Genomic DNA, 15,764 nt, shown 5'->3' on the forward strand with positions numbered 1-15,764 from the left:
TGACTGTGTAAAGAGGGAATTGCTTCTGCACAGCAAGAACGCATCATTAACTCCCAACGTAACACAGCGTGCGGTAACGCAATTGATAATTTGCATGGCGAACCACAAGAAGAGACATTCCCCTTCCAATGTCAAAAGGTCACTAAGGTTTTTAAGTTACAAGTTAGACCACGCTTGACTCAAAACTGGACAGCAGCTCAGCTCCCGAGGTGCCGCACAGCATGGAGCCGGGCCGCTCGCTGTGCTGTCGAACTTCACTTAACACAAATGGCGTTTTCTGACGGCTCTTGGCACAGACCTCCTCACTCCCTAAGCGAACGCACCGCGGCCCCGTCCGTGCTTTCAGACCCGGGGCTGAGAGCTTTACAGCAGCGAGGGGCCCGGCCAACTGTCCCCGCAGCCTCGGGAGCACCGCAACCCTCCGCACCCCTTCCTCATTCCTCGCTCCTTCCTCCTCCACCCGCCGCACTCCCCGCCCCGCAGCAGCCGCCGGGCCGGCCGGGCAGGTACTAAGGGCAGGGCAGGGCAGGACAAGGCGGAACGCTCCGCGCCAGCTGGCTGGCGAGGAGGGGCGGGAGCGGAAGGCGGCGGCGGCCCGCACGGCGCATGGTCGTGGCGGCGGCGCGCTCCCTCTCTCTCTCTCTCTCTCTCACGGCCTCCCCTCTGGCTGCCGCGCGCTGTGGTCTCGCCCGCCCCCGCTGCCATGTTGGATTGTGCGGCCGCCGGAGCCGGGCCGAAGTTGGAAGTTTAGTGCCGCTCGGAGGGGCGGGCGCCATCGGCTGCGGGCGCCGGGGCTGCCTCCTGCCCGGCGCTGCCTCCTGCCCGGCGCCCCCCCCCGCGGGCCGCTCTCCGGGCCCCCCTACCCCTCCGCCTCCCTCCTTCCCCGGCCCCGAGAGGGAGGCTCCGCGATGCGGCTGCTGTGAGCGAGGCCACAGCGGAGGAGGAGGAGGAGGAGGAGGAGTAGGGGGCCGCGGGCTCCAACGGTCGCAGGGCAGCGCCGTGCCGGCCCGGCCATGAGCGGCGCCCCGCAGCAGCCCCCGCAGCCGCGGCGGGTCACCAACGTCGGCTCGCTGCTGCTCACCCCGCAAGAGAACGAGAGCCTCTTCAGCTTCCTCGGCAAGAAATGCGTGGTGAGTGCCTGCCGAGCCGTTCCGCGCCGAGGGGCGGCGGCGCTGCCCGGCCCCGGTCCTTCCCAGCGGCCCAGCTCTCCTCCCCCCCGCCCCGTTCCCTCCCTGCCCCGTTCGCGGCTCTCGCCCGGAAGTTTGTCCGGCCCTGCTCGCTGCCCGGAGGGGGCTCGGCGGCGGGGCCCGGCCGCTGCCCGGAGCGTAGGGGGGACGCGATGAATGGCGGCGGGACCGCCTGCGCGAACCCTCGGCCCGGCCTCGCCTCTCCGCGGGGATCCGAGCCGCTTGGGCCGGGGCTGCGGGTGCTGTGAAGGGCTGAGCTCCGCGGGGGAGCTGGCCGGGGGTCTGGGGGCTCGGCGCGGCCCCGGCTGAACCCGCGGCACGGCAGAGCGGAGGAAGGCCCGTGTCCGCGCCGGGCCTGCCCTGCTCCGTACTTGGCCCGGAGGGCAGGTCCGTGTGCTCAGGTGCTGCACCTCCGGCTCTCGGCTCAAAAATAAGGCAACGCGGCAATTTAAGGAGAACAAGCTTCTGGTGAACGCGTTCTCCAAGTATGTCGCCGAGTTCTGCGTTTTTAGAATACCCTCTTGCAGTTCAGTGTAGAGTTGTACTCATCTGTGTTTTAAAAACGGCTACAGAAACTGCCTTTAAAAGTTAGCTCCATGTTTTAGGAGAAATGCAGCTTATCTTAAACTTTCTTTTCTATATTTTTGAATAAATGCTCCTTTTTTTTTTTTTTTTTTCTTCTTTTTTTTCAAATGGCCACTTGAAGCCACTCAGAACTGTCACCTGAACGTCTTCCAATGCTTTGTGTGCAGTGCTGGGTTACTAATGCCGGGTACCTGACGTCCTGCTGTCATGCAGTGACGGTTTGTCATGAGCGTGAGCTTGTGCCTTGAAGTAGGAAAGCAAGGCAGTCTCAATGGTTCTACATAACTCTGGACTTTGAGATGGTGTTGTTGATCAAACCGACTCCTGCAGGAAAGCAGGAGATGCAGTAACTGAGCAGGAAGTAGGCGATGTTGACATTGGGTGAGTTAAATAGGATGCTGTCATAGTAATTACACTGGAATGGGTCAAAAGATGTGATCGTGAAACACGTCAAGAGGAGACTTTTTGTGAAGTAATAAATCTGCAAGAAATCTGTAATCAAGCTATTTTTCAGGCACGCATTTCATGTGTTTGATTCCTTTGCCAAAAAAAAAAAAAAAACAATTAAAAAAGCACATGAAATTGTGTGAGTTTGTTTTTCTACAAGTCTGATTTTCTTGTCAAGGAAACACGTTATGCTCAGCTCTAACACTCACCTACTCACATTCTCAACTTTTCTGCGTAAATACCACTTAAGGCAGACTTTAGAGACAAATATCTGTATAGTATCTGGGTGATGTGATTTGTGGCGGGTTGATAGCTTTTTAGATGTGTCTCGCTTCATGTTTTTCCTGAATTTAGGCATTCTTAGGGTTTTCACTGAATTTTGGATGCCATTTCAGTCAAAGATTTCCCAATTGTCTCAGCCACTTCCCTTTTCTCCCCTGCCCTGTGTAGTCTCCAGGTTAAGCATAGGCTCATGTTGTAGTTCATCTCTGCTGTATCCCTGACAGCTCAAGTCCAGAAGCTCCAGAGATGATAAACCAAACACGTTGGGCTGAGCCAAAAAGGTGGCAGTTTGGAAAGTGATTCATGAACAAATCTAGCATTTCTGTTGCAAGAGTGGCAGCCTCTATCAGAAGAGTGGAATGGGCACCTGGGGATGGTCACCACCTCTGCTATCTGGTTTGAATCCGAAATGTCAGATCAGAGCCTAAGTGCACTCCTGGCACTGTTGACCTTCTAGCTTAACTGTAACTCAGTGTTAGCATGCTGTGCTGATGAATGCCCTCTTGCTGTAATATGCATGATATTTGATCTCTTAATATCCATGCTTGAATTATTCATTAGCAAAACTTAATAAATCGTAGGGGAAGAAAAATCTTGCGAGTTTCTTAGGATGCTGCAAGTTTGCTTTCACGCAGACTGGTCTGGCTGTGTTCTCAGACTGCAAGTGATGCATGGGTTTGATGCTGTGCGTGATGTTTCTGTCATCCCAGTATCACTTCAGGTTATGTTTTATATAACCTTATGTTTATGTGATTGAGTGCCAGAGGAGCAGTTGAGACACGAGACTATGATCCTAGATACTCTTTTTACAGTAATAACTTGTGATGCTCTTGCGGAGGGCATAGTGCTGTAAACAGGCTTGGGGGTCTTGGTTAAGAAAGCACGTGGCTTTCTGGACCTGATCTACTTCAACAGACGTGCCTTTGGTTGTCTTGGACTGGTTACAAGGCAGCTACATTGAGATTGCACTACTCAGATTTTTATTCTGTGGAAAAGCAATTCAATTAATCATACTGATTGAGTGTTCACAACCTATGAAATTCAGTATTGACATAATTTCAATGACATCTTAAGTCATTATGACTGATAGATGTGATACAAGTGGGTGAAGAGCCATAATTGTGTTTGTGTTGGTGGGGCTGATACCTTTATACTGGTACTCTGAGAATCTCATTGTTTAGTAGTCAAATCCATGTAAAGGTTACTGATCTTGGCTTTTTTATAATTATTATTATTTTGCTGAGATATAAAATGCTTGTCTGAGTTGGTAAGCAGATGCACTATCTTTGAAAGCCTAGTTTGTCAGGTGCTAAAACAAGCCATTGACTTATATTTAAGGCTGTAGCTAATTTAGTTTAAATACTAAGCCAAGTGTAGAACTGCTTACAGTAGGTGTCAAGCAGGACTTTCATTGCTGCATGGGTACATGAAAAGCATTTAACTAATTTTCATTCAGGCACGTGACGTTTGTTATCTGTCAGGTGTGAAGTTTACTCCCTTTAGTAGTTCTTTATCTTATTTGTATCATAATGTAAAATTAAGTCTGTGTAAGCTTATCCTAATCTGAGCTATGAGATTCTTGTATATATTATCAGAATATTTTAATAGCTATGCTAAGCTTGTATGATTTTGCTGAATTTGCTTTAGTTTTGACCTAAGGAATAGGTTTAAGGATAAAATAGTAGGTGTCCAATTAATTCTTTCTAATAAAGACGACACTTCATTAATTTGCATGATTAATAGTGATTAGTAACATCACTGATGTAGAATTACTTTTTCTGCAGAAACAGTTTTATGCTTTTTAGAGACCTCAGGAAAGAAAAAACCACATGGCAATTGTGTAATTGATAACAGAGGAAGCGGTCGATGGAGTCTGGATATCTTATAGTGCTTAGGAGTGGGACTGAACACTCGGATAAGAAAGCAAGGCTAGGGATAGCTAGTTGCTAAGATCTTTCTGTAGTTAATGTGGTAAACAGGAACTGGTAAAGAATGCAGAAAGTGAAGTGACACAACAGTAAACCAAGAGAACTATTTTGGCTGCTTTTAAAATGCATGTGACCAGAATGAGATTGTATGTCAGAGCCAAAGGACAAGTTTCAGTAATGCTTCAGATTAAACAATTAAAACGTAAATGGAAGTTTTAGTTCTTGATTGATAAGAATTAGATTTCTCCAAGAAGGGACTTGTAAGATTACTTGTGCTTATGATAACATGAACTAAGACTTGACAGCAGACTACAGGTCAGAGTAATTGGAGGCCTTGTGTGGCAGAGAAGTACTGGGGCTCTGTCACTTCGAGTTATGCTGCAGGCTGCACGCCTGTGAGGGTAGCAGAAAAGCTGAGGCTGTAGTTTGAAAAGGAGTTATCTCTTGAAGAGATGAGAGGAAGTTAGTCATCTGTTTAGATGTGCTGATTGCTTCATGTTTGCATCTGGGCTTAAGCGAGATGCGGAAGGAGAATACAGAGGGAAAGGGGTAGGGTCCTGTGAAACACAAGATGTTGAGTTGAGCCTGAATTTCTGTGTGTCGGTCCTATTCTATCCAAAACCATGCAACTTTTTCAGATGCCTCATTAGTATCCACTGTAGTCATATCCCTAAGCAGTGTGTCAGGGCTAACCTGAGAATTACACTGATTTTTAACTGTTCCCTCTGAACCAAATTTGGGCCTACAAAAGCGATTTTCACAGGATTGGGTCAGGTGGGACTTTTCAGAGCAAGTCAGTGTCCTCAAACTGCCTCCTTATATCTGCAGCAGCGGTGTTTTATCATTAAGTATTTCTCAATCTTATTTTCCTTACAGCCTGCTATTAAACAAGGGTAGTGAACTATGTAGTAATTTACTCATGGCTGAGAAATGTTTTGAGACTACACGTGAATGCTGTACAAGATGTTGTGTCTTATTTCTGAATGTATTTGAGGGAAAGAACCAGTTCATGAAAAGTACAATTTAGTTCAGGATAAGAGAAATTCCTGTGTTTGAGTTCCACAGTTGTCAGTGGCTATCACTGGCCCTTACCTAAACTCGAGAAAGTAATTTACAGTTATGATCTGAATTTGTCTGTTTGGCTGTAGGCACTATAAATGTCTGTTAACTCATGGTAGACACCAAATATTAGGTGTCTTGATGTGTAAAGTGAGTCCTACTTTGTTAGGAAGTGTTGTTTGTAAGCATAAAGGAGGAAATCTAGTAAGATTTGACTGGAGTAAACCTCAATCCATTAAGGCTTCAGAACTCTTGCATTCTCTTCTGAACTACTTCGTAAACCTTTTATCTTTCACAGGTAGTTGAGTCCCAGAAGCCTCCATGATTACTCAGCTGGTCACAGATACCAGGCATGCTGCTGATAATGTGCTCTGGAATCCTGTAGGACCAAGGCACAACAGGATGGGAGCAATTTGTAGTCACAAGCAGTTGTGTTGTAACTTAGCTGCACTTTGCAGCTAAGAATCAGGTGGAAGAATTTGGATGAACACTCATGAGATGTTTTGACTACAGGATTTCCACCAAGATGGCTGAATACTGCTTGTTTAGGAGAACACCCGAGAATGAGGTAGCTCTTAGAAGATAAAACTGAATTTGTTATTTCATGCAGATATGTAAATTGGAAGACTACTTTGTTGCTCCTTAAATGATGAATTTGTGATTTCTCTGCTTTATCTGATCATAAATATTGATTTGAATCTTCTCATTTTAAAGTGTTTCCTCTGGGACTCTTTCTTCTGGAATTTTCAGGAGCCTAACATAGGCAGAGTGTATAAGGTCCTTCTAAAAAAATCTCTTGTCAGGATTGAATTAGTATTCCTGGAGGCTCTTTGGACTTGAGATTTCAAACTTCCTTTAGTGGAGTTCTGGTAATTCCCTGTCTTTTGTAGGCCTTCTCATGACCTTTATTGCTTGGCTGTTGGTGTCTCCACAAACTGCAGGAATTAAGAGTTTGTTTGCCACTGTTACTGCTGGTTGGCAGCAGCTGCACATGGCAGCAGGCACTGGTAGCTCAGCACTGAGGTGTTGAAGTGGTTTGCGTCTGATGAATGATTGTCACTGAGAAACCTTGTAGTAGTTCAGTAACCAGAAGGACAAAGGGCTTTGGTTTTTATGTTGATCTATAGGCAGAGCTGCCTGCAGCAGTGATAGTTTGGGTGAGCTTTTCAGTGTTTTATTTGAGAATGTTTGCAATTCACTTAAAGGAGTGTGGCAAGATTTATAGTGTCCTCTCTTCCAGAGAGCATGTTTCGTAGACTTGTCTCCTGAGGAATCTCTGCAGTACAGAAATAAGGCTTGGTATAGTGCAGAGCACTCGTGATTTCGTGACCTAATACCTAGATAATACAAAGGATGTAGCAGAAATGTGCCGTGAGCACTAGACAGTGTGCTTATTAGTTGGTCAGGGTAGGATTTCCTCAAGAACAGTTGGCATTGTGTTGCTTGTGCACAGAGGGCTTTTCTTGGATGACCAGTTTTTCCTTGTAATAGTAAATCATACAAAGTGGATTTAGGGGAATTTGAAGTGTATCTTCATGGGTGGTTTTAAACGGGAGCACTATCAGATGCTGTTGAGATGGTTTTGTTTCTCAATATTATTGTGGGTGTGCTGCCACGCTAAATTCTGTGGCTTCCAGACATGTTGTTTATGCCTGGGTAACCTATAAAATGGGCAAAATAGCTATACAGTTACCTTCCTGAACTTTCCCAGCTACGTTCTAAAACTCTCAAGTGGGCTGTGATTTTTGTGTGACAGGAGCAGAAGGGCCAAGTGGAGAAAGATGTAATGCAGACAGTCATGGAGATGCTTTTACAGAGAACTGCTCCCTTTCTTAATTCTTCAAATTCAGTTGGTACTTTCATCTACCTTTGAGTTAAAGGTAGGTAATTTCTGATACCTCTTCATGTTTATGCAGTGCATCACACTTCAGGGATCTCAGATTAGAATTCCAATGTTGAACTTCTTCCATAATTATATATTGTTAACAGAACTTCTTACAAATTACTCAGTTCCCGTAGACTTAATGTTCAGAGGAGAAGATCGTTGCTGGCAAAGGAGCAGCTGCTGCTCCTTGACTCCATGACATGCTGACAGATCTGCAGATTTCAGCTCACCTTAGGCACTTGCATTCATACATGCATCCACATGTTGGTGAAGCAGTTTAATCAGCTATCTTTAAAATCCTTATTCCTGGCAGCTTTTTTTCTTTTTAACTTTTCTGAGAAAGTGTTAATGGGTTTTCCAGTTCTCCATTGTGACTAGTTTAAAGCTGAAAGATCACACTGAGGCTTGCTAATCAAGGTCATAAGCGTTTTCATTTCTGTAAGATTTCACACACTATTTTCCCCTTCAGAACTTTATGTGTAATTCAGAATTCCCCTGCGTTCATCTCATTTCCCTTCAAAGTGAATGTGTTATTTTGCCTTTTTCTCCCCTTTTCTAATTTGCCACTGTGCAGCATAAGAGCAGTATAGTCATACAGGAGCCTATTTGTGCTCATTAAGCGTGTTTTATGTGCTGAGGGTGCTGTGCCTGCAGTATGAGTAACACCAACCTACTGAAAGAAAATACAGTTTTCTGCTCTTCAAACTGCTAAGAAAACTGTATTTCATTGTCTGAACTCTTAGCTGTGGAAGGATAACTGTTGCCTCTGAGTTTGCCAACACTTTAAAAATACATTTGCTTCTAATGTCTAATGATGATGGCTTTCCCAAAGTTACCCAAGACAATTGAGAATATTTACAAGAAAGGTTAAGTTAAAATATGGATTCCTAAATTACATACTCTGAATATTAAGTAACGAAACCTAATACTTATCTTTCTGTCTAGCAAGAATATTTGAGTATGGGAATTCATCCCTAAATAGTAAATGCTTGAAGTGACTGCCAAGAGATTTATTTATGCATATGTGATACATGGATAAGAAAAGAACAGAGTACTAATTTTTGTATTAGTATCTTTCTAAGGAATAAAGAAAAGTGTAAAATGCTTTATAACTTAAGACTACTTCTGTTGTAACATGTGCTACCAATGGCCTTCTTGAAGTATGTTTTTCTTGGAGGAAATCGAACTCTGTTAAGATTTTTATATAGCAGATAATTGTGGAGTTGTTAATGACACTTGGGACATCGATGTGGTGACTGTTGCTCTTGTAAGCTCTGTTCTGCTGGTTTGCTTCAACGTCCTGTGCTGTGACTTTTATCCCCTGAATTTGGTATGTTTGCATCAGGGTCTCCTTCCATTCCCTCATTACAACATTCTCATCTTTAACAAGATTTCTGCCCTTCTGTACCAGCAGGAAGATTTCCTCCCCATTTCCTGTTTTTCCTTGGCACCTCAGCTGCTTTGTGAGAGTAGCCCTTTCTCCCTCCAGCCCCTGTATCCAGAATGTGCACAAAGGCATCCCAGTGAAAAGGAGAGTGTTTCTTCCTCACTGTTCTTCCCTCCACTCCCTTATCATTTTGTTCTTTATTGCACAACTGCTTTGTTCTTGCTGATGAACTGGTTGTCTCATCTGGCATGTAGCCCAAGCCATACCCAGTGCTGGGCTGGACACAGTTTGTATTCTCCTGGCTCAGCAGAGCGTTGCATGGGGAGAGGAGGCAGTCGATGCTAACCAGCTGTTCTCTGCTACTTGCGTACAATGCACTTCAGCCTGAGATGTGCCCATTAAACATTTCTCCTCCTATTTCTCGTTGCTGGCCCAAAGTCATTGTTAGCATTACTGTAGAAAAGAGAACTTTTGGGTGAGAGTAGGAACAGCAAAACCTAAGTGTGATATTCCTCAGGCTTGTACTACCCCACCCTCCACTGCTGTTTCTCCAGGGAGGGCCAAGCTCTCCAGTTCGGACGCTGCTGTATTAGGAAACTGAATGCTGGAAGACACGGCTTCAGCAACTCTACACGCTCAGATTTGAAACCACAGAATTGCTTAGTGCTGCTCTGAGTGGACTCTCAGTTATTTCCTGCTCCCCTAGCATGTGACAGCTCTCTCTGAGCGCAGCTAAGATGTGGTCATTCTTTGTAAGTAGACATTTTTCTCTTACTCCCCCTCAGTCAGCCAAAGCAAACAGAAACATCACTTGGCTTATGACTCCAAATATACACAAAGGCATCCAAATATACTCGTCTCTGTAAAACTGTATTTGATTTTTGTGGTTCTCAGACAAGAGAAGGGAAAACGATGAACATCCTGTGGTAGCGTGTTCTATGCAATGCTGCAGCCAAGGGCTTCTGCATGTGTCTGTGAAGGAAGAAGCTGTAGTTTCTAATAAATTAAATGTAGAGTTGGTGTTTCTTTGTCTTTAGTTATCAGCATCTCAGGTATGAAACTTGTATGACTAGGTACACAGGATGATTAGTAGCTTTTAAATATATATTTTTTTGAAACAGTTAACTGCCAGGTTACAAAAAACTTACAGGTTTGGTGCTTAATTGTATGCAGCTTTTTATCAACCAGTATTTTTTGGCCACACAATGTTATTGTCATTTATATCTTTCATAAAGAAGTTGACTGTGTTGCACTGTAAGTTGTTTTCAGTTTGGGTAGCTGGAACTTTAAATTTAAAACTAAATAAGGTTTTAAAGTATTATCACAATTGAAAATGCTTGTAATTTTTAATCTCTGGAACTCAGGAGTGATTCAACAAACCATTTGTCCTTTTTAAAAAAAAAAAAAAAAAAAGAAGTTGAGAGATTTGTTATATTCAAGTGCCAGTATTTACATATTCGAGAGACTTGCAGCTTCTGACTGCAAACATGCTGTCCTTCTTGCCTTAGTTCAAGGCTGTACAAGGTGCAACCCACCTAGATGCATTTCAGTTGTTTGATGAGTTTTGTGCTAAATGTTTCCCTAAGTTATGGAGCTTTCACTTCATCTTTTTATGTCATTTAGGAGTGCTTTAATTCTTCATTGAGACATTTCCTTAACAGATTATTGGAATATTGGTGCCCCTCTGCTGCCTGTAGGCAATATATCTGGTCTGTTCCTCTGCCCTCTATTTATAGCATTCAGGTGAGGTGTGATTATTGAACAGATGTTCCAGCTGTGGCCTCAGACTTGACCCAGTATAAGCACAGGGTGCATCCCTCACACTGACCACGTGTATGGTATGTGGTCCATACTTTTTTATCCCCTGGGAGCCAGAACTGGCAAGCTCAGATGTGAGATATCCATACAGGATACGTAGGAGCTTTGTGCATGCAAAATGCATCCTGTCCTTTCCCTCACCTCTGGTCTGTCAGTCAGCTTTTATTGATACTAACAAAACCTAAGTAGGGCAGTAACATAAACTCAGGCACTGTCCTGTGATTGTCTGTTGTGTTTAATTTGTTGGCATGCTTCCTGGCATAGATTTAGGTAATGCTACCTAGTGCTCATCCAAATTAATGAGCTTGGTTTAGGAATGGAATGGTGGTGTAAACACAGTTTCTAATAGGTGGTATGCATAGAGCAATCTGTGCCCAATTTGCATTGTGTTAGGAGTAGTGGGAGTTCATCTGTACAGAGGTGAATTTTTCTCTACCATCTGCCATCAGGTCCAGAAAGTATCTCTGATCCTAGTTGGTGCAAACTCCAGAAGCCACCAGGAGGCAGAAAGCAGTGGTGATCAGGAGAATTTAATGTCATGTCAGTTCTAGCACTTCTATTAGCATTGTATTGTAATGGCCAGCTCTGCTGCTCTCGTAACTGTCCTGCTTTGACATCAAGTCAGAGTACTGTGAGCAACAAAATTCAATCTTCTTTTTGCTCTCTGAAACTGCTTTTAGAAACCTGAGAAAATGCAGGTGGCTGGAAGTTTCCAGCAGGTGAAAGCTTGCCTTTGCATGTAGCAACCAACTGCTGTAGCTAGACTATCAAGTGCATCAGACATACTGTGAACACAAGGTCATAAGGCTCCTGATCCTGTTCTCTGATTTCAGGGAGGAAAAAAATAAATATTTTGCTTCTTGTAACAAGATCTGTCTAACTTGTAGCTGTTCTGTAGACTACACTAGGTACAGCAGGGATGTCTGTAAGGGCTGCTGCATTTCACTGTACTTTTTCAATGTACTTCTTGATTACAGAGCACAGGCTTATCAAGAAAACATTCCCAAAAATTTCTTTTCGGGGCTTTAAATTAGATTTCATGGAAGAAGGGGTTGTTTCAGATGAGTTTCACTGTCACTCTAGGAAGCAGTGGAGAGAATCCTCAGATTTCTTCCAAAGGTTTTTGGGAGGACTTCTCCAAGAAAGTAAAGCATCTGAAAAAAACAGTTGAAGTACCTCTAAACCAATAGCTGGAGAAACTAGAAACCACGACACAGTCGTCACGCTCACCGGCTTTCATCCTGATGGGGAGTTTCAACCACCCAGATATCTGCTAGGAAAACAAAATGATGAGATGCAAGCAGTTCAGGAGACTCTTTGAGTCAACTGGTGACAAATTTCTGATTTGGGTATTGGACAGACCCATCCGAGTTGAAGCATTACTGGACCCGGAGCTTACCAAAGCTGAAGAGATCGTAAAAGTGGCAGCCTGGGCTGCAGCAACCGTGTTGTCCTTGAGTTTGTGATCTTGAGGAACATAGGCCTGGCAAAGAGTGGAGTCAGAACTTCAGGCTGTTTAAGGAGTTGTTGGATGAGATCCCCTAGAAAACTGTCCTTAGAGACAGTGGAGCAGAACAGGGCTGGCAGCATTTTAAAGATGCCTTTCTGAGAGTCAAGTGTTCTCCATTCCCTAGAATAAGAAATCAGGCAGATGAGGCAGCAAATCAGCATGGCTGATCAGGCGGGGGAAAAGAAGGGTAAGTATAAGCAGTGGAACCGGGGGTGGGTTTCCTGGGAAGAATATAGAGGTGCTATGTGGATGTGAAGGGTTGGATTCAGGAAAGTCAAGGTGCAGATGGAATTGAATTTGGGGAGGGATGTGAAAAACAACAGGAAGGGATTCTTAAGATACAGTGGACAGAAGAGATCAAAGAGGCAAAGGAGAGTATACCCCCTCTGATAAATGAAAAGGGAGAACTGGTCTCGCCAGGCGTGAAAATGCTTAATGAGTTCTTTACCTTGATCTTCATCTTCAGTCAGGGGACAACAGGTTGGTGAGCCTCACGTCCGTGCCTGGGAAGATCATAGGGCAGATCCTACTGGAAAAGACGGTTAGACACATGCGAGATGAGGAGGTGATCAGAGACAACCAACACAGCTTCACCAAGGGCAGGTTGTGCCTGACCAGGCTGGTGGCCTATGGTGGAGCGACGACATTGGTGAACGAAGGAAGGACAAATGATGTTGTTTGCCTCAGTTTGTGCAAGGCCTTTGAAGTGGTCCCATGCCACATCCTTATCTCTGAATTGGAGAGATATGAATTCGAAGGTTGTACTTGGATGGTCATACCAAAAGGGTTGTTGTCATCAGCTGTATGTCCAAGTGGAGGCTGGTCATGAGTTGTGTCCCCCAGGGATCTGTCTTGAGACTGGTGCTCTTCAGCATTGTTGTCAATAATGTAGACAGTGGGATTGAGCGTACCCTCAGAAAGTTTGCTCTTGACACAACAGAAGGATCAGGGCAATGCCAGGTATGAGTACAGGATGGGAGAAGAACTTACGAGCAGCCCTGCAGAGAAGGACTTGGAGGTCCTGGTGAATGAAAAGCTGGATGTGAGCTACCAATGTGTTCTGAAACCTGGAAGGTTGAGAGTATGCTGGGTTGCATCAAAGGAAGGGTGGCCAGCAGGGTGAGAAAGGTTCCCCTCTGCTCTGCCCTTTGAGTACTGTGTCCAAGCCTAGGGCCCCTAGTACAGGAGGGATGCAGAGCAGTTGTAGTGGGTCCAGAAGAGAGTCACAGAAATGATCAGAGGGCTGGAGCACTGTGAGGGTAGATTGAGGGAGCTGGGCTTGTTCAGCTTAGAGAAGAGTAGGCTCTGGGGGACCTCATTATGGCCTTCCAGTACTTGAAGGAAGCTTATAAGCAAAAGGCAGACTATGTCTTTACACAGGCTGACTGCAGGAGAGGGAGGGGGAAGGGCTTTAAACTGAAGCAGGGAAAACTTAGATGAGGAAGAAATTTTGTGCTCGAATCATGGTGAGGCTGGAACAGGCTGCCCAGGGAGGTTGTGTGTGCCCCATCTTTGGAGGCATTTCAGGCCAGGTTGGATGGGATCCTGGGCAGCTTGATGTAGTGGTTGGCAGCTCTTCTTACGGCAGGGAAGTTGGAACTAAGTGATCTTTAAGGTCCCCTCCAACCAAATCCATTCCATGATTTTCTGATATGTATAGTTATAAGTAATTCAAGAGGAAAGTTCCATGTGTCTTCAGAGACTCTGGAGATCTGTACTGAGGTCTCTTGAAATCTCTATTGTGGCTGCATTTTAAAGAGTTCCTGCAGTTTTCTGGAACTTATTCTCTACTTGAGATCCAGAGACTGTGCTAGGGAAGGAAGTAGCATTGTTAATGACAGCTAAATCATTGCATGCTTTCTGTTTTTGTGTTCCGCCTTAATCTTTTGGTTCTGACAGGGTTGTGAATGTGTGTATGGCTTCTATATCCAGTAGGTCTGATGTTAGATAACTTAAAGCTGAAGCACCTAAATACTTGAAGCTGGTAGTTTTTCTCTGCTGTCCTGTGATTCCTGTGGTTGCTCTTTCCTTCTCTCCCCTCACTTCCCTACCCCATTCCCAACCCAGTGCTTGCTGTTATGTACGTGCTGGCAGGCGCCAGATCCCTGGTGATGCTTGGTGCTGTACAGGCAGTTGTGCAGCAGCAGGCCATCTTTGCTTCAGAGTGCAAGGGAGGCAATAACCCATCATTTAGAAGCTGAATGCTTTTTGTCTTTATGTTACAGTGCTGACTTGCGTGTCAATTCTGGCTGCAATAATTGCTGTAGAAATTAAATGTGCAGGTATTGGTACAACACCATTGTTGCATCTCACTAGAAATAATTTCTCTATAGTCACTGCATACAGGCAGACACAGATGCAGGTCTGAAATAGCAAAAGGTATTCTGTAGTTGGCTTGAACCTAATAAACAGACCAGCCATAAATGAGACTGCTTGCTGTGTATCATCAAAGCTGTTTCTCATGTCAAATGCATTGAATACTTTGTTGAAGTGCAGCGTGGTGTGTGTGCTGTTTGAGTACTCAGGTCCAAAAGTGAAGTAGCTGACATGTCACTGACTCTGGAATTCTTCAGAGATGTCTGCAAAATGTCTGTTGCAGAGCAGAGGCTTGTGCGTGGGGATCAACAGAGGTAGCAGCCTGTGTTCCAGATCAGCCCTGTAGAGCTCTGAAGTTCTGTGTGAACATTGCACATCTCGCTGTGGGTGGCAGAAGCCTTCTGAAGGATGCACCTTTGGTTAACAAAGCTGTTCTACAGGACACATTTGTTAGCGAACTTGGCTCCAGTTCATTGTGTGAATCTGCTTCATCTCCTATCAGTAGCCTATCTGCCCAGGATAGAATTTGGTCTAGCAAGAAAGGAGGGTTTTTTCCCTCTCAAATTTTGTTAAACTCTAGCCCTTTTGCTGGCATAGTCCCATTGCCAGCTTTTTATAGGAAGGTCAGCGTTTTTACTACAGTGTTTCTGACAAACATAATCTGCAGTTTGTAATTCTGAACCTCTAGCAACTTCTTAATGCACTGATAATATGTAGGAACCACTCTTGTAATTATTTCCTCTAGCAAACTGCAAGGGAGATCCTATTTCTATGCCTATACCAAACATTTTGGGTAGGCTCCCAAAATTTTTGAGCTCTATCTTGAAACAAGCTGATTATTTGATATTCTCAAAACTGTGTACTCCTGAGGCTGATGTTATTTTTCATAAATATCAAGAGTTTCTGTGCTAACAGATTGTGGCTGTTCAAGTACTGAGAGCCACTGATGTAGTTAGTTGAACACGAAGGAAAGGAATATTAATGTAAAAACTGGCAATCCAGTGTCAGCTCTGGCACGGGGAGCTGCTGTTAGTCTCTGGATCTTAAGTTGTATCAGTGCGATACTGAAGGATTATTGCATTTCAAAATATGTTATACTTCTGGAGAAATGTCCCTGTCATTAGTAACCTTTTTTTTTTTTCTGTTAATTGGTTACAACTTGTATTAATGAACATTTTTATTGTTAGCAGCCATATCATTGTACTGCACTGTCTTTATGCTATCATAAAAGCACTGTAAGTTATTACATGAACGGAGGCTTTCAGAAAAGTGGCAAATGTTTGACCTGACAGAAAAGCTGTTGCCAGTTGTTTGAGGCAGCAAGAGCAAGTGATGTTGTGCAGCTTCACCTTATTGTCAG

At 44.4% G+C, this 15,764-nt stretch overlaps 1 protein-coding gene and 1 long non-coding RNA gene across 3 annotated transcripts in view; one reads left to right on the plus strand and one right to left on the minus strand.

Moving 5' to 3' along the window:
• Positions 1 to 1,171, minus strand: part of LOC122180654 — a 4,712-nt gene extending 3,541 nt beyond the window's left edge. Inside the window, exon 1 of the long non-coding RNA XR_006179195.1 lies at positions 1,082 to 1,171. This is a non-coding gene — a long non-coding RNA (uncharacterized LOC122180654). The remainder of the gene's footprint in view (positions 1 to 1,081) is intronic.
• The window catches only part of WASL (WASP like actin nucleation promoting factor), a 48,085-nt gene continuing 33,181 nt past the window's right edge, over positions 861 to 15,764 (plus strand). Inside the window, exon 1 of one of the 2 annotated variants that reach the window (XM_042872457.1) lies at positions 861 to 1,130. In XM_042872457.1, the coding sequence (XP_042728391.1) occupies positions 1,014 to 1,130 (117 nt within the window). In that variant the 5' untranslated portion in view covers positions 861 to 1,013. The remainder of the gene's footprint in view (positions 1,131 to 15,764) is intronic. The other variant, XM_042872458.1, reaches the window with a different exon arrangement.

This window comes from Lagopus leucura, unplaced genomic scaffold, assembly GCF_019238085.1.
Source record: "Lagopus leucura isolate 7727_CA_CO unplaced genomic scaffold, USGS_WTPT01 Super-Scaffold_100008, whole genome shotgun sequence".
In the NCBI taxonomy this organism is placed as follows: Eukaryota; Metazoa; Chordata; class Aves; order Galliformes; family Phasianidae; genus Lagopus; species Lagopus leucura.